General features: G+C 40.1%; 1 protein-coding gene across 1 annotated transcript; it reads left to right on the top strand.

The window, feature by feature from the left end:
• The first annotated feature begins 2,087 nt into the window (after window positions 1-2,087).
• Window positions 2,088-23,351, top strand: LOC147361880 (ATP-binding cassette sub-family C member 4-like). The gene is made up of 5 exons (XM_086328422.1): window positions 2,088-2,192; window positions 11,420-11,520; window positions 12,811-13,002; window positions 22,476-22,631; window positions 23,289-23,351. The coding sequence occupies exons 1-5, from the start codon at window positions 2,105-2,107 to the stop codon at window positions 23,349-23,351; spliced, it is 600 nt and encodes a 199-aa protein (XP_086184548.1). The 5' UTR covers window positions 2,088-2,104.
• Window positions 23,352-23,559: the final 208 nt, after the last annotated feature.

Here is a 23,559-nt window from a genome sequence, read left to right on the forward strand (position 1 = left end):
AATGTGATGAGGATTCTAATGAGGAATTAAATTTTAAAATGCAACTGATTCAAAAATTAGTGAATAGTAATTACTCACCCATGAAAAAGAATGAAATATTACCATTTGCAGCAAGATTGATGGACTTAGGGAATATTATTATTAGTAAAGTAAGTCAGAGAAAGATAAATATGATATCACTTATATATGGAATCTAAAAATAATACAAATGAATCTGTACACAAAATAGACTCAGAGACATAGAAAACAAACAGTTGCCAAAGGGGATTGGGAGAGAGGGAAGAACAAATTAGAAGTATGGGATTAATAGACACACTGCAAGATAACAACAAGGAATTACTGTATAGCACAGGGAATTTTATGCAGTATCTTATAATAACCTGTAATGGAATATAATCTAAAAAAATAACTGAATGACTATACTATATCCCTGAAACGAACACATTATTGTAAATCAACTATACTTCAATATTTTTTTTAAATGTGAACAATTCCCACCTGGTGAGATGCCAGAAAAATTTAGATGGAGGCATGTTTTTAGAGTATCCTGATGAAAGAACAAGAATTTCTTTATCTAAATCTATCTGTGATTTGAATTTGATCAAAGATAGTTTCAAGGAGAATCTTTCATTCCCATGTCATTAAAGTGAAGTGTGGTGTGAGCAGGAGTTTGAGGGTCACATGGAGGATTCCCTTTGGCGGGATGTGTGACCACAGACCCCAGAAGGCAGTGGTTTCCTCGCATCCCGCCTCCCTGACTTTCTCTGTCATGTGTTTGTCTCTGCTTCCCCAGCACAGAGCCCGGTGTTTTCCCACTTAGCATCTTCTTTCCGGGGACTCTGGACAATCCGGGCATACAGAGCTGAACAGAAGTTTCAGGAAGTGTTCGACGCACACCAGGATTTGCACTCAGGTCTGTAAGTTTCTGTAGATGATTTCTAAGGATAAGATCTGCTGCCTTCTGAGGCTGACTCCATCTCGGGTGGCCTGGCTGGCCAGCATCTCTCTCTGTGCCTCCCCTTATCCCCTCTCTGCATACCTGCCTCCCCCACCCCTTCCTCTCAGCATCCCCTCTGTGCTCCCTTCTTCCCTGTCATCCCCAGCTTTTCTCTCCTGACTGGCTTGCATTGTCTTTGAGTCACCGTGCCCTGTGGACTTCTGTCTCTTTAGGGCAAGAGTCAGCAAACTTTTTTTTTTTTTTTTTGCAAATTCTTTTTTGCAAAGATCCAGATAGAAAATATTGTAGGCTTTGTGTGCTATACTGTATCTCTTGCAACTACTTACCTTTGCTGTTGTGGCACAAAGACAGGCAAAGATAATACATCAGCAAATGGCTGTACCTGTGTTCCAATAAAACTTTATTTACAGAACCAGGTGGTGGCTGTTTTTTCCCTTCAGGCTGTGGTTTGCTGACTCTGGCAGAAGTGATTGAGGAAAATAATTTCCTGATTTGCTACCCACTTGATTATGTTTTTATCAGTGAAGTATTTTTTCCCTAGGTAGAAAATTCAGGATTTTCTCTAAGTATATAAAATTCAAGCCAAACTTTTCAATTATTATTGTATTTTGAAGATAAAATTGCATTTTGAAAGTCATATGCAGATCCTGTTAGCTGATGGTCATATAGACACTGGATCCTAAGAATAAACAACGCAGGGCCCTGTAATGAGGGCAGAACATTCTGGAAACAGTGTGAGCTATGCTCTCTGCTGTGTGAGAGCTGGGAGCAGTTGGCCCCGTGAGAGGATGATCTTCATGCTGAGACCCAGCACTGCAAGAAATGCACTGATGAGATGATTTTTCCATCTTCCTTCTTGTGATTGTGATTGTATTTCTGTTGATAACCTGTGGGTTGACCTTTTCAGTGCATGCTCCCTGGACTGAGTCCTGTGTGTCCCATACATTGTCTTGTGTTAGAATCTAGTTTTCTGGAATCTTCAGGTTTCTTGGGTGTGTAACTTTGCTGTCCTACCTTGTGTAAAGTCTTCTGTAGCTAAACTGAGAAAATGCTGTCCCGCGTGAGAAGCAGCTAACATGGTTTTTCTGTTTATGTATTACACTTATTATGATTCATAAAACAGAGGCTTGGTTCCTGCTTTTGACGATGTCCCAATGGCTCGCTGTGTATCTGGATGTCATCTGTGCCATCTTTGTCACTGTTGTTGCCTTTGGGGCCCTGATTCTGGTAGAAAGTAAGTACACATGTGAATATTTGTGATATGGTTACAGTTTATAGCTTGTTTGTAGTTATTAAACTCTTGTCTTCTTGTCTAATATATACTCTTTGGTTCTAATGGATTGTATTAAAGTCTCTGCAGAATGTGAATCCACAGTGTGGTCCACGTGAAGTCATTTGTGTCTTGATGAGAACTTTTATCTTTTTTTCCACTTACTTATTTATTTACAGTAGGTCCTTGTTGAGACCATTAAAAATTTTTTTGGCATGTGGTTGATTTACAGTGTGTTAGCTTCAGGTGTACAGCCAAGTGAATCTGTTATACATATATCCACTTTTTAAAGATTCTTTTTCCATACCCCCATAAACATTGTGGTGCATGTATTTTTTAGTAATTTGCATTTTGATTAATACTTCAAATGAATTTTCATTTAGAAAAGAATTTCTGTTTTTGACTTTAGAAATCCCCAGGAGCAAAGACCAGGTATGAACATGCCTGCTCCAGCAGACCTGTGGTGCCTTGGGCCCCTGCATTAGCTCACTCAGGCCATTCTTTCATTTTTATTTTAAATTTTATTGGGGTTTAGTTTGTTTACCCTGTTGTCTTAGTTTCTGATGTATAGCAAAGTCAAAGTTTCTGATGTATAGACTTTGTATAGCAAAGTCTGCTATCAGTTCATTTCAGTCACTCAGTTGTGTCTGACTCTTTGCAACCCATGAGCCGCAGCTTGCTAGGCCTCCCTATCCATCACCAACTCCAGGAGTATATCCAAACCCATGTCCATCGAGATGATAATGCCATCCAACCATCTCATCCCCTGTTGTCTCTTCTCCTCCTGCCCTCAATCTTTCCTAGCATCAGGGTCTTTTCCAATGAGTCAGCTCTTCGCATCAGGTGGCCAAAGTATTGGAGTTTCAGCTTCAACATCAGTCCTTCCAATAAACACCCAGAACTTATCTCCTTTAGGATGGACTGGTTGGATCTCCTTGCAGTCCAAGGGACTCTCAAGAGTCTTCTCAAACACCACAGTTCAAAAGCATCAATTATTTGGTGCTCAGCTTTCTTCACAGTCCAACTCTCACATCCATACATGACCACTGGAAAAATCATAGCCTTGACAAGACGGACCTTTGTTGACAAAGTACTGTCTCTGCTTTTTAATATGCTGTCCAGGTTGGTCATAACTGTCCTTCCAAGGAGAAAGTGTCTTTTAATTTCATGGCTACAGTCACCATCTGCAGTGATTTTGGAGCCCCCCAAAATAAAGTCTGACACTGTTTCCACTGTTTCCCCATCTATGTGCCATGAAGTGATGGGACTGGATGCCATGATCATAGTTTTCTGAATGTTGAGTTTTAAGCCAAGTTTTTCACTCTCTTCTTTCACTTTCCTCAAGAGGCTCTATAGTTCTTCACTTTCTGCCATAAAGTTGGTGTCATCTGCATATCTGAGGTTAAAGATATTTCTCCTGGCAATCTTTATTCCAGATTGTGCTTCCTCCAACCCAGCGTTTCTCATGATATATCCACTATTTTTAAGATTCTTTTCATATATAGGTTATTACAGAGGTCTCTGTACTTTACAGTCAGTTCAGTTCAGTCACTCAGTCGTGTCCAACTCTTTGTGACCCCATGAATTGCAGCACGCCAGGCCTCCCTGTCCATCACCAACTCCCGGAGTTCACTCAGACTCACGTCCATCAAGTCAGTGATGCCATCCAGCCATCTCATCCTCTGTCATCCCCTTCTCCCACTGCCCCCAATCCTTCCCAGCATCAGAGTCTTTTCCAATGAGTCAACTCTTCGCATGAGGTGGCCAAAGTACTGGAGTTTCAGCTTCCGCATCAGTCCTTCCAAAGAACACCCAGGACTGATCTCCTTTAGAATGGACTGGTTGGATCTCCTTGCAGTCCAAGGGACTCTCAAGAGTCTTCTCCAACACCACAGTTCAAAAGCATCAATTCTTCAGCACTCAGCCTTCTTCACAGTCCAACTCTCACATCCATACGTGACCAATGGAAAACCATAGCCTTGACTAGATGAACCTGTGTTGGCAAAGTAATGTCTCTGCTTTTGAATATGCTATCTAGGTTGGTCATAACTTTCCTTCCAAGGAGTAAGCATATTTTAATTTCATGGCTGCAATCACCATCTGCAGTGATTTTGGAGCTCAGAAAAATAAAGTCTGACACTGTTTCCACTGTTTCCCCATCTATTTCCCATGAAGTGATGGGACTGGATGCCATGATCTTCGTTTTCTGAATGTTGAGCTTTAAGCCATCTTTACACTCTCCACTTTCACTTTCATCAAGAGGCTTTTTAGTTCCTCTTCACTTTCTGCCATAAGCGTGGTGTCATCTGCCTATCTGAGGTTATTGATATTTCTCCCGGCAATCTTGGTTCCAGCTTGTGCTTCTTCCAGTCCAGCATTTCTCATGATGTACTCTGCATATAAGTCAAATAAGCAGGGTGACAATATACAGCCTTGACATACTCCTTTTCCTATTTGGAACCAGTCTGTTGTTCCATGTCCACTTCTAACTGTTGCTTCCTGACCTGCATACAAATTTCTCAAGAGGCAGATCAGGTGGTTTGGTATTCCCATCTCTTTCAGAATTTTCCAGTTTATTGTGATTCACACAGTCAAAGGCTTTGGCATAGTCAATAAAGCAGAAATAGATGTTTTTCTGGAACTCTTTTGCTTTTTCCATGATCCAGAAGATGTTGGCAATTTGATCTCTGGTTCCTCTGCCTTTTCTAAAACCAGCCTGAACATCAGGAAGTTCACGGTTCACATATTGCTGAAGCCTGGCTTGGAGAATTTTGAGCATTACTTTACTATCGTGTGAAATTAGTGCAATTGTGCAGTAGTTTGAGCATTCTTTGGCATTGCCTTTCTTTGGGATTTGAATGAAAATTGACCTTTTCCAGTAGTTTCTTATTATCTATCTATTTTAATATTTTGTATATAATAGTATGAATTTGTTAATCCCAGTCTTCCAATTTATCCCTCCCCTCCCATATCCCCTGGTAACCATAAATTTGTTTTCTACATTGTTACTCTACTTCTATTTTATAAATAAGTTCAGTTTTAGCCTTCTGTTATATTCCGTATATGCTGCTAAGTCACTTCAGTCATGTCCAACTCTGTGCGACCCCATAGATGGCAGCCCACCAGGCTCCACAGTCCCTGGGATTCTCCAGGCAAGAACACTGGAGTGGGTTGCCATTTCCTTCTCCAATGCATGAAAGTGAAAAGTAAAAGTGTAGTCGCTCAGTCGTGTCTGACTTTTAGCGACCCCATGGACTGCAGCCTACCAGGCTCCTCCATCCATGGGATTTTCTAGGCAAGAGTACTGGAGTGGGGTGCCATTGCCTTCTCCGATTCCATATGTAAGCAGTATCATATTCTATTTTTCTCTGATGTACTTCACTCAGTATGAAAATCTATAGGTCCAGCCATGTTGCTGCAAATGGCATTATTTCACCCTTTGGTATGGTTGGGTAATATTCCATTGTATGTATGGCATCACATCTTCCTTATCCTTTTCTCTGTTGATGGACATTTAGGTTGCTTCCATGTCTTAGCATTGTGAATAGTGCTGCAGTGAACATAAGGGTGGATGTATATTTTGGAATTATGTTTTCCTCTGGATATATACTCAGGAGTGGGATTGCTGGATCATATAGTAGCTCTATTTTTAGTTTTTAAAGGAACCTCCAAATTGTTCTCCTTAGTGGCTGTACCAGTTTACATTCCTACCAAGAGTATATGAGAGTTCCCTTTTCTCCACATCCTCTTCAATATTTATTATTTGTAGACTTTTTGATGATGGTCATTCTGACTGGTGTGAGGTAAGACCTCACAGTAGTTTTTTGCTTTTATTTTTCATTTTTTTCACCATAGTTTTGATATGCATTTCTCTAATAATTAGAGATGTTGGCCATCTTTTCATGTGCTTTTGGCTATCTGTATGTCTTCTTTAAAGAATGTCTGTTTTAATATTCTGTCTATTTTTAAAATTTTGTTGTATTTTTATTTTTGATAGTGAACTGCAGTGAACCATTTGTGTATTTTGAAGAGTAATCCCTTGTCAGTCACTTCATTTTCAAATATTACCCCCTATTCTGCAGGTTGTCTTTGGTATTTTTTATGGTTTTCCTTGCTGTTCAAAAGCTTTTAAGCTTAATTGGGTTCTGTTTCTTTAGGTTTTATTTTATTTTATTTTCATTAGGATATGGGTCAAAAAAAAAAAAAAGCTTGCTTCAATTTATGTCAGAGAGTGTTCTCCCGGTTTTCATTTAAGTTTTGTAGTGCCTGGTCTTACATTTATGTCTGTAATCCATTTTGAGTTTGTTTTTGTGTATGGTGTTAGGGAGCATTCTAATTTTATTCTTTTACATGTAGCTGTCCAGTTTTCTCCATACCAGTTATTTAAGAAACTGTCTTTTCTCCATTGTATATTCTTGCCTTCTTTACAATAGGTGACCACAGATGCATGGGTTTATCTCTGGACTTTTGTCCTGTTCTGTTGATCTATATTTCTGTTTTTGGTGCCAGTAGCATACTGCTTTAATTACTGTAGCTTTGTAGTATACTCTGGAGACAGGGAGCATGATTCCTCCTACCTTCATTTTTCTTCTTCATTTTCCCCAAGATTACATTGGCTATTCATGGGATTTTGTGTTTCCATACAAAATATAAATTTTGTTCTAATTCTGTGAAAAATGCCATTGGTTAATTTGATAGGGATTGCATTGAATCTGTAGACTGCTTTGAGTAGTTTGCTTGTTTGCTTGCAGTAGGTCTTCATTGAGATCTTTTATCTTTTTCTCTTTCTTTGAATGGGTTGAGGTCTACATAACTGTAGCAAGATTACCTTCTGAAGATTCCAGGTAGTGTCCATTAGTTGGATTGAGAGAACCAGATACAGCTTAGGTTTTAGGTTTTAGCTTTTGGGCTACTTGGATCTCTTTGTTGTAGGGGTCTGGTGTACTGGGGTGAGAAAGATTCTCTGTGGCAAAAACAGTATCCCCTACTATGTGGGTCCCAGGTGAGCAGTTTTTGGATTATATGCCATGAATTCATTATCCCTCACTATCCATAGCAATAACCCTGAACCACAGTGTTTAATAATGGAAAAATGAAAGTAATATTTTAGATTTAAAAGTACTGGCTCTTAAAACCCACTGCCTTGTTTTTGTGATTTCAACTGCAGCTACATTGGACATAGAAAGTGAAATTACATAATTATAATTGAAGCATAAGGACAAAAATCTGAACAATGACATCTTCACCTATATTATACTGCCAAGTGTATCTCAATCCAGGTGGGATTAATATGATAAAGGACAAAAATGGTAAGGACCTAACAGAAGCTGAAGAGATTAGGAAGAGGTGGCAGGAATACACAGACGAACTGTACAAAATATATTTTAATGACCTGGATAAACACAACGGTGTGGTCACTCACCCAGAGCAAGACATCCTGAAGTGTGAAGTCAAGTGGTCCTTAACTTCAAAGCATTACTATGAGCAAAGCTAGTGAAGGTAATGGAATTCCAACTGAGCTATTTAAAATCCTAAAAGATGATTCGGTTGAAGTGCTGCACTCAATATACCAGCAAATTTGGAAAACTCAGGAGTGGCCACAGGATTGGAAAAAGTCAATTTTCATACCAATCCCAAAGAAAGGCAATGCCAAAGAATGTTCAAACAATCATGCAATCGCGCTCATTCTGCATACTAGTAAGGTTATACTCAAATTCCTTCAAACAAGACTTCAACAGTACATTAACCAGGAACTTCCAGCTATATAAGCTGGGTTTAGAAAAGGCAGAGGAACCAGAAATCAAATTGCCAACATTTACTGGATCATAGAGAAAGCAAGGAAATTCCGGAAAAACATCTACTTATTTGACTATGTTAAAGGCTTTGACTGTGTAGATCACAATAAACTGGAAAATTCTGAAAGAGATAGGAATACCAGTCCACTGTACCTGTCTCCTGACAAACCTGTATGCAGGTCAAGAAGAAACAGTTAGAATTGTGAAACAATGGACTGGTTCAAAATTGGGAAAGGAGTATGACAAGGCTGTATATTGTCATTATGTTTATTTAACTTATATGAAGAAAACATCATGCAAAATGCCAGGCTGGAATCAAGATTTCTGAGAGAAACATCAATAACCCTAGATATGCAGATGATGCCACTCTAATAGCAGAAAGTGAAAAGGAACTAAAGAGCCTCTTGATGAAAATGAGAGAGCACAGTGGAAGAGCTGGCTTAAAACTCAACATTCAAAAAACTAATATCATGGCATCTGGTCCCATCTGGGGTAAAATTGAAAGCAGTGACAGATTTTATTTTCTTGGGTCCAAAAAATCACTGTGAACTATGACTGCAACCATGAATGAAAAGACGTTTGCTTCTTGAAAGGAAAACTATGACAAATCTAGACAGAATATTATGGAAATACAAGAACCTCGAATAGCCAAAGCAATCCTGAGAAAGAAGAATGGAACTGGAGAAATCAACCTGCCTGACTTCAGGCTATACTACAAAGCCACATTCATCAAGACAGTATGGTACTGGCACAAAGACAGAAACATAAACCAGTGGAACAAAATAGAAAGCCCAGAGATAAATCCACATACCTATGGACACCTTATCTTTGACAAAGGAAGCAATAATATACAATGGAGAAAAAAACAATCTCTTTAACAAGTGGTTCTGGAAAAACTGGTCAACCACTTGTAAAAGAATGAAACCAGAACACTTTCTAACACCATACACAAAAATAAACTCAAAATTAATTAAAGATCTAAATGTAAGACCAAAAACTATAAAACTCCTAGAGGAGAACATAGGCAAAACACTCTCCGACATAAATCACAGCAGGATCCTCTGTAACCCACCTCCCAGAATATTGGAAATAAAAGCAAAACTAAACAAATGGGACCTAATTAATATTAAAAGCTTTTGCACACAAAGGAAACTCTAAGCAAGGTGAAAAGAAAGCCTTCAGGGGAGAAAATAATAGCAAATGAAGCAACTGACAAAGAATTAATCTCAAAAATATACAAGCAACTCCTACAGCTTAATTCCAGAAAAATAAACAACCCAATAAAAAAATAGGCCAAAGAACTAAAAAGACATTTCTCCAAAGAAGACATACAGATGGCTAACAAACACATGAAAAGATGCTCAACATCACTCATTATCAGAGAAATGCAAATCAAAACCACTGTGAGGTACCATTTCACGCCAGTCAGAATGGCTGCTATCCAAAAATCTACAAAGCAATAAATGCTGGAGAGGGTATGGAGAAAAAGGAACCCTCTTACACTGTTGGTGGGAATGCAAACTAATACAGCCACTATGGAGAACAGTGTGGAGATTCGTTAAAAAACTGGAAATAGAACTGCTATATGACCCAGCAATCCCACTGCTGGGCATACACACCGAGGAAACCAGAATTGAAAGAGACACATGTACCCCAATGTTCATCGCAGTGCTGTTTATAATAGCCAGGACATGGAAACCACCTAGATGTCCATCAGCAAACAAATGGATAAGAAAGCTGTGGTACATATACACAATGGAGTATTACTCAGTCTTTAAAAAGAATACATTTGAATCAGTTCTAATGAGGTGGATGAAACTGGAGCCTATTGTACAGAGTGAAGTAAGCCAGAAAGAAAAATACCAAAACAGTATACTAACACATATATATGGAATTTAGAAAGATGGTAACGATAAACCTGTATTCGAGACAGCAAAAGAGACACTGATGTATAGAACAGTCTTTTGGATTCTGTGGGAGAGGGCAAGGGTGGGATGATTTGGGAGAATGACATTGAAACCTGTATATTATCATATGTGAAATGAATTGCCAGTCCAGGTTCAATGCATGATACAGGATGCTCTGGGCTGGTGCACTGGGATGACCCAGAGAGATGGGATGGGGAGGGAGGTGGGAGGGGGGTTCAGGAGGGGAACACATGTACACCCATGGCAGATTCATGTCAATGTATGTCAAAACCAATACAATATTGTAAAGTAACTAGCCTCCAATTAAAATAAATGTATATTAAAAATAAAAAATAGCAAAAATAAAAAATAAGAAAATAAAAAGCAGAGACATCACTTTGCCAACAAAGGTCTGTATAAGTGAAAGCTATGTTTCTCAGGTAGTTGTGTAAGAGTTGTCAACAGATTTACATGTTGGGCCATTAAGAAAGCTGAGGGCTGAAGAATTGATGCTTTCAAGCTATGGTGTTGAGAGTCCTTTGGACTGTTTGTAAGGAGATCAAACCAGTCAATCCTAAGGGAAATCAACCCTGAATATTCACTGGAAGAACTGATACTGAAGCTCCAATACTTTGACCACCTTATGCAAAGAGCTGACTCATTAGAAAAGACCCTGATACTGGGAAAGACTGAAGGCAGAGGGTGGCAGAGGGTGAGATAGCATTACCAACTCAATGGACATGAATTTGAGCAAACTCCGGGAGATAATGAAGGACTGGGAAGCCTGGTGTGCGGCAGTCCATGGGGACACAGAGTCAGACATGACTTAGTGACTGAACAACAACAACTTTGTTAGTTCTTCCTAAATTCATAATATTTTTAAAAATTTACTTATTCATTTGGCTGTACTGGGTGTTAGCTGGGGCACTGGGGATCTTCAGTCTTAGTTGTGACAGGCAGGACTTTAGCTCCAGCAAGTGAACTCTTAGTTGTGGCATGTGGAGTCTAGTTCCCTGATTAGGAATTGAACCTGGAACCCCTGCCCTGGGAGCTTGAAGTCTTAGCTATTGGACCACCAGGGAAGTCCTGCACAGTGGGTTTTAAAATTTTTTTAATGTATTGTCTCATACAACAGAAATGATATTATGAGTAATGCTATCATTACATGCAAATGATTTCAATATTATAAAGGAGTCTTCTCACTGCTATATATAAAATATGTAACTAAAAACGACCTACTGTATTGCACAGGGAACTCTATTTAATACTCTGTAATGATGTATATGGGAAAATAATTTTAAAAGGGCAGATTACATATATGTCTGGCTAATTCACTTTACTGTATACCTGAAACTAACACAACTTTATAAATCAACTATACTCCAATAAAAATCATAAAAATAAAGGAGTCTTCTTTGTAGAGTGACAGAAAGACCTGTGTGAGGGGTTGAGAAGGAGACTGACTTTATTCCTCTTCTTCCTCATTTAGCTTTGGATCTCGGGCAGGTTGGCCTGGTCCTGTCTCTCACTCTCACACTCATGGGGATGTTCCAGTGGTGCGTGAGGCAAAGTGCCGAAGTTGAGAACATGGTAATGTTTATCTTTCTGTTCTTAGCCTTTCCAGGTCTCCTTGCTGTTAAATGGCATAAAAGCAAATCTTATGTAAAATAATAAAAACTGTTATTTTTACTTAATTTTACAAAGTTTTTTACATTCTCCTCCATCTGTTTAAGGGCTTCCCTGGTAGCTCTGATGGTAAATAATCCACCTGCAATGCAGGAGCCACTGGAGACTCAGACTCAATCCTTGGTTTGGGAAGATCCCCTTGGGAAGGGAATGGCTACCCACTCCAGTATTCTTGTCTGGAGAATCCCCATGGACAGAGAAGCCCGGCAGGCTACAGTCCATGGGATTGCAAAGAGTCAGACAGGACTGAGCGACTTTCATTTTCATGTTCCATGTGCTCAAAGTTAATGTAAAATAAAATATATACATATTTTTTTCAGTCATATGTATGCCATATCAGAAGGTTTTATATTCATCACAAACTGTCTTCAAATACAATAAATGTCTCTGTAAGAGGGAGGTTCTGAAATTCTGGAAACAATATAAACTAATTTCTTAGCAGTTTGTTTATATTTGTTTCTTAATGGGTAATTCCTTATTTTTGGTAAAATAAAAGAATCCAGTATTTTGAGGTTTATTTAATTACTATGTTCCTTCACCCCTCCCACATTTTAGCATTTATTCTTGTGTATGTTGAACACCTGAATTTGCTGGTGGCCCTTCTTCCTGATAGGATAGGCTCCCTCAGAGTGTGCTCTCTAAGGTGTGGAGTCATGGTTGTTTAAGAGGCCTTAGTCAATAAGTAAATTATACTCTTTTGAATATTTGTACCTTCTCCTAAAGGGAGAAAAACAATAAAAATGAAGTTTTTCCATTTCTTTCCTCTAACAGAGTAGAAAGTGACTGATTATTAAAATGAGGTTTGATGACTGTCCAGTTCTGCTCATCTGTAACATGTGGCCCTTCTGTAGCCACACATACTGATTGGTGTCCATAAGTGTTTTTTCTTAGAAAAACTGCTTGTTTTTTATTCAGATGTAAAAGGTGGATCAGTAAAATTTTGCCATTCATTTCTCTAATTCTTTTAGCTTTAATATAAAATTGAAGGAAGTAGTTGTAATAAAAGTGTTGAAGATGATGAACAAATTTGCTAATCGTCTAAGGCCTCATCAGACTCCTACTTCTGTCCTTTGTGGATGCTGAGACCTGGGATATTCTGAACCATATAAAAGCAGAAGGTTCCATTTACAGTCTCTGTACATATATCAACAAGACCCTCTGATACTAACTCATGAGATGTCATATGTGTTTCAGATGATTTCAGTAGAAAGGGTGATTGAATACACAGACCTTGAGAAAGAAGCATCCTGGGAACTCGAGTATCGTCCACCACCATCCTGGCCCAACGAAGGACTAATTTCCTTTATCAATGTGAACTTCAGGCATAAGTCAGATGGGCCTCTGGTATTGAAGAATGTGTATGCATACATTCATCCAGGACGAAAGGTTAGTTTAATCCATTTGCCTTTTTAAAATCCAGCTGAAGATTTCACACTACATCCGCTTTTGGCTTCCTTGTCAGTGTGTCAGGGGAATCTGTCAGTGTGTCTGTCCTAATGGATGCAGATTAGATCAGTGACATTGTAGGTGAATCCTTCTTGGAAACTGACCATGGACTGGGGATCCCTGCAATTTTTACCCTGTGTTGTGAGCTCCCTCATGGTGGTTGATGGGCCCTGGGACCAGGGCCCCATCTTAACCTGACTCAACACTATATGTGACACCTGATTATTCACACAAAGTCTGGGACGTCAACCTTGTCTTCCTGGCCCTAACTCTCCAATATCGCACTCCTTTCTATTTTTTTCTTGTTTGTATTTCTGAAATCTTCTCTTCCTTCCATGGTGCACTCTGGTTGCAGCCTCCTTCCCTGTCCCTTCCTGTAGCCTTGTCCTCCACTCACCCACACTGAGCTGCCAGCCCCCTGCCCTCCCCTCACAGGCTGATTCTTTCTTAGCCCAGATCTGATCCTTACTGGCCTGGGTGAGCTGCTGCTGGAACCATAGCATAGCCTCAAGTCCACTCCAGCAGGGGCTGTGGGGTGAGCGTGTGTACCAGAGAAGAGCTTAAATAATGACCCAGTCAGTAGTGAGGAACCAGGGCCTCAGATTGAGGCAGGGATTAGAGATTGGTTCAAAGTCAAAAGCAAATTGAAGGGAGCAGAGAAGATCTGTGTGGGAGATGGCAGAGAGGCTTGTGACCTGGACTGGTCAGCATCCATGTGTCTGGTGATGTTCCTTCCACACTCAGTTTGAGGCCCTCAGCTGGGACCAGGACAGAATCTTGAAGAAGATACTAAGCCAGAACAGATGAGGTGTTAGGAAGCTCTTCCCCACCTCCCTCTGCAGCCAGTATGTCTGACATACACATACCTGCACTCGGATTGTGTGTAGTTTCTCTGAAAGCACCACGTCCTCCCTGTTCCCAGTGCACACGCTACCCCTCAGCCTCAGAGACCCAGGCCCTCTGTCATCTGGATGGTGAAACTCTCTCCATTTTCTGAGTCAACTCTAATGCATCTTCGAGACTCTCAGTTCTTCCTTAGTGTGTTATGTATACTGTTAAGATAGCGTTTATGGTATACCTATGTTCATAGCAGCCAAAAGTTGGAAGGAACTAAATACTTAAAATTTAGCCTTAAAAAGGAAGAAAATTCTGACCTGTAGATAAACTTTGATGCCATTGTGCTAAATGAAATAAGCCAGACACAAAAGGAATGAATACTCTGATTCCTAGAGTAGTCAAATTCAAGAAAACAGGAAGTAGGATGGTGGTCTCCAGGGACTGGGGGGAGGGAAAATGGGGAGTTGTTTGCATAATGGGTAAGAATTTCAGTTTTATGAAGTAGAAAAAAAAAATTCTCAAGCTTGGTTGCACAGCAGTGTGAATGTACTGAACACCAAACTGTCCACTTAAAAATGGTTAGTTGAATTTTATCATGATTAAAATAAAAGATAGCACCTGTGACATGCTTTGTACCTTGGGATCTGTATCTCACAGAACCTTGAAGCTTTTTAAAATCAGTGAGCATCTTGTTTTCATTTTTGTTCCCAGAAAGTGGCATTCTGCAGGGCACAGACAGGGTGCTGAGGGACTGCTGGCTGTGAGGGTGAGTGAGTAACACAAGTGTGAGCAAGCAGGAACCAACACACACACAAACACACACACACATACAAGACAACTCCATCAATAACTGAAAGAACTGTTCTTTAAAACTCTTAACACCCCAGATCCATCTAATGGACTGTAGCTGTAATTTAATGAATTAAACCCTTGTAACATGAAAGAATATTCAATTTAATGCCCAAATGCTAACTAGGGAGCAGTTTCAGTTAGTCACAGGGCAAAAGCCCCCTCCTAATTATTTCCAGTTCCACTGTAGGTCAGGAAAAACGTGAACTGCTGTGTCAGGAAAACATTAACCCCAGGTCCTGATAGAATCTTTTCCCTGAGAGCACTGTAGGTGATATTTACTTACTATCAGATAGTGTGTCTGTAAGATTTTCTGTTGTAAATATAATTCTGTTCACCTGCACTTGTCTTAAATTTTCCCCAAACCATAAAATATGAATTATCTAAGATACTTTGTAGTACAATATAGGAAAATAACAGATTCTTATTCTTCCTTAACCTGCAAATCATAGGATTATCGAGATTCTAAAATGTTTGAGGGAAAATTGAATTTGGAGACTGAATTAATAACTTGACTTTTGATCTGTGCCTTGGTCCACTCACGGTATCACTGTTAGTTTCATTTCTGTGTTTGGAGATGATATCCAGGCAGTGTGTTCATGAAATGATTTCAACCCACCAGTGGACTGCAGGAGTAGCCCCCACTTGTCACAGCTAGAGACAGCTTGGGCAAAGCAATCAGGACGCAGCACAGCCAAACAGAAAAAAAAAATCAACATAAGGATACATTTGAATCAGTTCTAATGAGGTGGATGAAACTGGAGCCTATTATACAGAGTGAAGTAAGCCAGAAGGAAAAACATCAATACAGTATACTAACGCATATATATGGAATTTAGAAAGATGGTAACAATAACCCTGTGTACGAGACAGCAAAAGAGACACTGATGTGTAGAACAGTCTTATGGACTCTGTGGGAGAGGGAGAGGGTGGGAAGATTTGGGAGAATGGCATTGAAACATGTAAAATATCATGTACGAAACGAGTTGCCAGTCCAGGTTCGATGCAGGATACTGGATGCTCGGGGCTAGTGCACTGGGACGACCCAGAGGGATGGTATGGGGAGGGAGGAGGGAGGAGGGTTCAGGATGGGGAACACATGTATACCTGTGGCGGATTCATTTTGATATTTGGCAAAACTAATACAATTATGTAAAGTTTAAAAATAAAATAAAATTTTAAAAAATTAAAAATAAAAAATAAAATACTAAAAAAAAAAAAAAAATCAACATAAGGTAAATAGGACCCTAGACTTCCTGGTGAGAGTCTGAACATGGGCTGTTTTGTTCATTTAGATGATTTTTGTGGTTGATCATTTTAGAGAGTCCTGGGGAATAAAGTATTTTCCAGCTCTTGAGGTAGATTGATTTTGCTTTGCTTTTGCTCACAGGTATTATTTGGATGATACATTTTTACAGACGCTTAGTAGACCATGCTATAATGTGCAAAAATATTAATTTCCTATTTTTTTTCCTTTTTTGTGTAATATTTTCTTAAAAACTGCCCCCCTCACTTCCAGATTGCCCCTGTTCTCCTGCTGGCTTCTAGTTCCCTGTGACTCAGATGGTGGTACCAGGGCTAGCAGCACCTGCCTCTCCTGGAGCTTCTTAGAAATGCAGAGTCTCAGGCTCACCCAGACCTCTTGACTCAGCTTTGCATCTGAACATGACCTCCTCCTTTCTATCCCATGGGCAGTTTTTGATGAGTGATAACCTATGATTCCCAAGAAATGTCCTTTGACAGTTTGAAATTGAACTCGAGAATTCCCAAATCTCTGTTGCAACTGAGCAAGAGGCTCTAGAATGTTCTGTGCCACTAGATTTACTTACTTTTATGCTTTTATGAGATGGTTGAATGGCATCACCAACTTGATGGACATGAGTTTGAATAAGCTCTGGGAGTTGGAGATGGACAGGTAAGTCGAGTGCTGCAGTCCATGGGGTTGCAAAGAGCTGGACATGACTGAGCAACTGAACTGAACTGAACTGATGCTCTGTAAATTGCACCTTTGCATTATAATCTAATTCTGTGTGATTCCACTGCATTTGTTTGCATCTTTCCAGTGCAGTCTGTCTTCATTACAGTTTTCATCCTGTTTTCTGTCCTTCCCCATACCAGCTTCCTGCAGGGACTGAAGGGATTTCCCACAGGCTCAGCCCTGCCTGAATCTGGAGTCAGAGACAGCCCAGTGCAGCAGTGTATTTGTGGCTGTTTCACCACCTGATGGGATAAAAAATGAGTCTTGCTGCCCCAAGCAGGGCATGAGGTCTGTTTAGCCTGTTCCCCAGGCATCAAGTGTCCCACTTAGCTGCAGATTTCTCTCTCAATCCGGCTGTGGGTGCTGGGTCTTTCTGACAGCTGGTCCACCTGCCCTCAGGTACCCTCTTTGCTCTTATTCACCATATGTATGCCTGTGTCCACATCATGCTTTAACTCTCTGACCATAAGATCTCTATAGTAGGCCTATTCCTTTAACTGCAGCTACACTTCTCCCCACTTTCTCTGTTCTAGCTGCACAGAGGCACATGATAATGTGTCAGGCCATCCAGGGGATAAGGAGGCCCATCAGCAAATGGAAAAGAGGCCAATAGACATGGATTTGAGTCCCATCCTGCTACTTATGGGCTCTGATATTCAGACAAATTCATCTAAGCCTCAATATTATCTTAAACAAAATGGAAGTGATAGATTGTAACCTGCAGAGTTTATGTACAATTTAAACAAGATAAGGCATGTAAAAGCACCCAGAGTAAATGCTTGGACAAAAATGGTCACTTTTTTCATAGGGTGTAAAATGACCATAAACACTTATGCTGTGGAAGGTGTTGTCTGTCCCATGAGAATGAGGTGTTGGCCATTTGAGGTTTTATTTATGGCTGTAGGATTGATCTGCTGTGTCTGTCTCTGATTTATCTAATATCTAAATAATATGGTAATAGATTTTCCATAAATTTCTCTGGCCTGAGTTAAAAATCTCAGCTCCCATGGAAGTTTCTTTGTCTCAGGACACCACAGGTAATACAAATAAGAAAAAATCAAGTCCATTAGAGATCCTGATGTCAACATAAACAGTCTGGTTGAAGAAATAAGAAAATGACTATATTAGCTTTGTAAGCTAGAACGAGGTCATAATTTTTGTAGATGTTTATTAAAAATGACATAACTTCTGTTAGAGTTGGAACAAGTCCACATGAGGGGACAGGGAGAGCATTTTCAAGGAATTAGGCATATGAGACAGACTTAGTGGTGTGTGGCTAGGGTTTCAGCAGGTGGAAATGTATGTGAAAGGCATTCCAGGAGGTAGGACCAGCATAAGCAAAAGCATGATGCCCTGATCCAGTGAATGAAGACCTAGACACCTGCAAAGCATTCAGGAAAATGAACTACTAAGTGTGTAACACACACTTTTGCATTCAACCTTCACCACTACCTAGTGATGCCAAGGAAGCTGACTCGTGTACATGAAGGAGGTTAAGCTGTTATGCCTCCAGCAAGACATCCTGGGAAAGTGATTCCACTTTTTGGAATCAAATTTATGTCAATTAAAACAAAGCTATAACAGCTGGATTTGTGAGCATGCAGCGAAATAGGTGGTAGTAGAAAATGGTATTGCACTTTTGGAAGGTAGGTTAGCAGCTTAACAGCTTCCTCTGAAAATATTCATACTTTGTTGTTGTTGTTCAGTCGCCTAGTCGTGTCTGCCTCTTCATGACCCCATGGATTGACACACACCAGGTTTCTCTGTCCCTCACCATCTCCTGCAGTTTGCCCAAATTCATGCTCTTTGTATCAGTGATGCCAGCCAGGCATCTCATCCTCTGTTGTCCCCTTCTCCTCCTGCTTTCAATCTTTCCCAGCATTAGGGTGTTTTCCAATGCATTGATTCTTTGTGTCAGGTGGCCAAAGTATTAGAGCTTCAGCATCAGTTCTTCCAATGAATATTCAAGCCTGATTTCCTTTAGGATTGACTGGTTTGATCTTGCTTTTCAAGGGGTTCATACATGACTCTCAGCAATTCCACATCTGAGAATTTTTGTGAAGGAAATGATTAAGGTTGTTTGCAAATATTTAGCTTCAAGGATATTTAACACAGAATATTTATAATAGCTAACAATTTGATGCTGTGAGATATCCCACGCCCAAGGTAAGAGAAACCCAAGTAAGACGGTAGGTGTTGCAAGAGGGCATCAGAGGGCAAACACACAGAAACCATACTCACAGAAAACTAGTCAGTCTAGTCACACTAGGACCACAGCCTTGTCTAACTCAATGAAACTAAGCCATGCCCGTGGGGCAACCCAAGATGGGTGGGTCATGGTGGAGAAATCTGACAGAAAGTGGTCCACTAGAGAAGGGAATGGCAAACCACTTCAGTATTCTTGCCTTGAGAACCCCATGAACAGTATGAAAAGGTAAAATGATAGGATACTAAAGGAGAAACTCCCCAGGTCAGTAGGTGCTCAGTAGGCTACTGGAGATCAGTGGAGAAATAACTCTAGAAAGAATGAAGGGATGGAGCCAAAGCAAAAACAATACCCAGCTGTGGATGCGACTGGTGATAGGAGCAAGGTCCGATGCTGTAAAGAACAATATTGCATAGGAACCTGGAATGTCATGTCCATGAATCAAGGCAAATTGGAAGTGGTCAAACAAAAGATGGCAAGAGTGAATGTTGACATTCTAGGAATCAGCAAACTCAAATGGACTGGAATGGGTGAATTTAACTCAGATGCTCATTATATCTACTACTTCGGGCAGGAATCCCTCAGAAGAAATGGAGTAGCCATCATGGTCAACAAAAGAGCCCAAAATACAGTACTTGGATGCAATCTCAAAAACGACAGAATTATCTCTGTTTGTTTCCAAGTCAAACCATTCAATATCACAGTAATCCAAGTCTATGCCCCAACCAGTAATGCTGAAGAAGCCGAAGTTGAATGGTTCTATGAAGACCTACAAGACCTTTTAGAACTAACACCCAAAAAAGATGTCCTTTTCATTATAGGGAACTGGAATGCAAAAGTAGGAAGTCAAGAAGCACCTGGAGTGACAGGCAAATTTGGCCTTGGAATATGGAATGAAGCAGGGCAAAGACTAATAGAGTTTTGCCAAGAAAATGCACTGGTCAAAACAAACACCCTCTTCCAACAACACAAGAGAAACTCTATACATGGACATCACCAGATGGTCAACACCAAAATCATATTATTATATTCTTTGCAGCAAAAGATGGAGAAGCTCTATACAGTCAGTGAAAATAAGACCAGGGGCTGACTGTGGCTCAGACCATGAACTCCTTATTGCCAAATTTAGACTGAAATTGAAGAAAGTAGGGGAAACCACTAGACCATTCAGGTATGACCTAAATCAAATCCCTTATGATTATACAGTGGAAGTGAGAAATAGATTTAAGGGCCTAGATCTAATAGATAGAGTGCTTGATGAACTACAGAATGAGGTTTGTGACATTGTACAGAAGACAGGGATCAAGAGCATCCCCATGGAAAATAAATGTAAAAAAGCAAAATGGCTGTCTGGGGAGGCCTTACAAATAGCGGAAAAGAAGAGAAGCAAAAAACAAAGGAGAAAAGAAAATATATAAACATCTGAATGCAGAGTTCCAAAGAATAGCAAGAAGAGATAAGAAAGCGTTCTTCATTGATCAGTGCAAAGAAATAGAGGAAAACAACATAATGGGAAAGACTAGAGATCTCTTCAAGGAAATCAGAGATACCAAAGGAACATTTCATGCAAAGATGGGCTCAATAAAGGACAGAAATGGTATGGACCTAACATAAGCAGAAGATATTCAGAAGAGATGGCAAGAATACACAGAAGAACTGTACAAAAAAGATCTTCACGACCCAGATAATCACGATGGTGTGATCACTGACCTAGAGCCAGACATCCTGGAATGTGAAGTCAAGTGGGCCTTAGAAAGCATTACAACAAACAAAGCTAGTGGAGGTGATAGAATTCCAGTTGAGCTATTTCAAATCCTGAAAGATGATGCTGTGAAAGTGCTGCACTCAATATGCCAGCAAATTTGGAAATCTCAGCAGTGGCCACAGGACTGGAAAAGGGCAGTTTACACTGCAATCCCAAAGAAAGGCAATGCCAAAGAATGCTCAAACTACCGCACAATGGCACTCATCTCACATGATAGTAAAGTAATGCTTAAAATTCTCCAAGCCAGGCTTCAGCAATATGTGAACCGTGAACTTCCTGATGTTCAAGCTGGTTTTAGAAAAAGCAGAGGAACCAGAGATCAAATTGCCAACATCCGCTGGATCATGGAAAAAGCAAGAGAGTTCCAGAAAAACATCTATTTCTGCTTTATTGACTATGCCAAAGCCTTTGACTGTGTGGATCACAATCAACTGTGGAAAATTCTGAAAGAGATGGGAATACCAGACCACCTGATCTGCCTCTTGAGAAATTTGTATTCAGGTCAGGAAGCAACAGTGAGAACTGGACATGGAACAACAGACTGGTTCCAAATAGGAAAAGGAGTACGTCAAGGCTGTATATTGTCACCCTGCTTATTTAACTTCTATGCAGAGTACATCATGAGAAATGCTGGACTAGAAGAAACACAAGCTGGAATCAAGATTGCCAGAAGAAATATCAATAACCTCAGATATGCAGATGACACCACCCTTATGGCAGAAAGTGAAGAGGAACTAAAAGCCTCTTGATGAAAGTGAAAGTGGAGAGTGAAAAAGTTGGCTTAAAGCTCAACATTCAGAAAACGAAAATCATGGCCTCCAGTCCCATCATTTCATGGGAAATAGATGGGGAAACAGTGGAAACAGTTACAGATTTTATTTTTCTGGGCTCCAAAATCACTGCAGATGGTGACTGCAGCCATGAAATTAAAGGATGCTTAATCCTTGGAAGGAAAGTTATGACCAACCTATATGGCATATTCAAAAGCAGAGACATTACTTTGCCAACAAAGGTCCATCTAGTCAAGGCTATGGTTTTTCCTGTGGTCATGTATGGATGTGAGAGTTAGACTGTGAAGAAGGCTGAGCCCTGAAGAATTGATGCTTTTGGACTGTGGTGTTGGAGAAGACTCTTGACAGTCCCTTGGACTGCAAGGAGATGCAACCAGTCCATTCTGAAGGAGATCAGCCCTAGGATTTCTTTGGAAGGAATGATGCTGAAACTGAAACTCCAGTACTTTGGCCACCTCATGAGTTGACTCATTGGAAAAGACTCTGATGCTGGGAGGGATTGGGGGCGAGAGGAGAAGGGGACAACAGAGGATGAGATAGCTGGATGGTATCACTGACTCAATGGAATTGAGTCTCAGTGAACTCCGGGAGTTGATGATGGACAGGGAGGCCTGGCGTGCTGCGATACATGGGGTCGCAAATAGTCGGACACGACCTAGCGACTGAACTGAACCTATTCTTCGGATGATGGTGGTCTCAATCAGGGACATTTGTGAATTTCTGCCACATTTGGTTGCCACAATTTTGGGCGTTGCATCTTGTATCTAGCGGGTTCATGGCTACTTTTAAGCATCCTACAATATACAGGACAGGCTCCTGACCATCAACAATGAATTATCTGATCCAAAATGTCAGCAGGGCCTTGCTTAAGAAACTTATAGACTATTATTTTTATATTAGAACTTTTAAAATTCATCTTCAACAATCAGGGTTGTCCTGTGTTTTGTGCATACTGTTAATTCTTCATCCCCCTGGGTCTCTTTACAGTTTGGCATCGTGGGAAGAACAGGAGCTGGAAAAAGTTCCCTCATTGCTGCCCTTTTTAGATTGTCAGATCCTGAAGGTGACATTTATATTGATGACATCTTGACAACCAGTATTGGGCTTCACGATTTAAGGAAGAAAATGTCAGTTGCACTTCAGGTATGCATAGCAGAACACTCTCACATGTTATTTTTATAAGGCATCTAAAGTTTAAGTGCTTTTAATTTGATTGGTCTTTTCAAGTTAAGTGAATGAGTTGATCCTTTTTTCCCCAGTAGAGCATATATTTAGCAGCAGGTATTTTCAACAGTAACTTTCATCAGATACCAGGTTTTGGGTTTTGTTGTTGTTGTTGTTCATTTGTTAGTTTAGTGTGCATGTGATTTAATAACTTACTGAGATAGATTTCTGGACTCAGACTTCCTCAATTTCCACAATTTTATCAACTGATAATCACATAATTATGAGAAAAGAAGGATGAATGGTTTGCTTAGAGCTGAAGAGGTTCCTATAGAGAAACAAAGTGTCTTACAGATGTAATTTTACTGTGGGAAATGAGGACATCTTTTTAAAGTGGTTATCTCCTTGGAGAACTTTCTGTGAAATTGTGGGGCTTTGAGAATCACAGGACATATAGATGCTTTGGGGAGACTTTGACAATTTAGCCATTAATGAATAATTTTCACCAGGGAGGCAGTACAGAATAATAAGGAAGAGCAGGGAACTCAGAATTTTGTCTCTGTGTACCTTTGTTTGCTCTGTCTTATGAAGCAGATAACAGTATCACCCCCTCAATATGTTGTGAGGAAAAAATAGGTCAGTGAGTGTGAAGTGCTCCATGTAGACCCATATGTGCCTGCTGTGATGGTGGAGTGTTGAGTTGGCCATCTCTTCCTGGGCTCTGATTCTGTTCTCTTTTCCTCTTCTTCATAAAGTAGTAAAACTTTCAGGGGGAGTTTGGAGACTGGATTATATGCATGGGTAGACACTCCTGTCATTCCTTGTGGTTAATTCACTCAACAAAATTCTGTGACATTTACTGAGAATTTACTATCCTCCAGGTATATAGCGAAGGGAAACAAAGGCC

This window comes from Bos grunniens, chromosome 12 (assembly GCF_055505025.1).
Source record: "Bos grunniens cultivar Pamir isolate PY7600 chromosome 12, Bosgru_T2T1.0, whole genome shotgun sequence".
NCBI classification, from domain to species: Eukaryota; Metazoa; Chordata; class Mammalia; order Artiodactyla; family Bovidae; genus Bos; species Bos grunniens.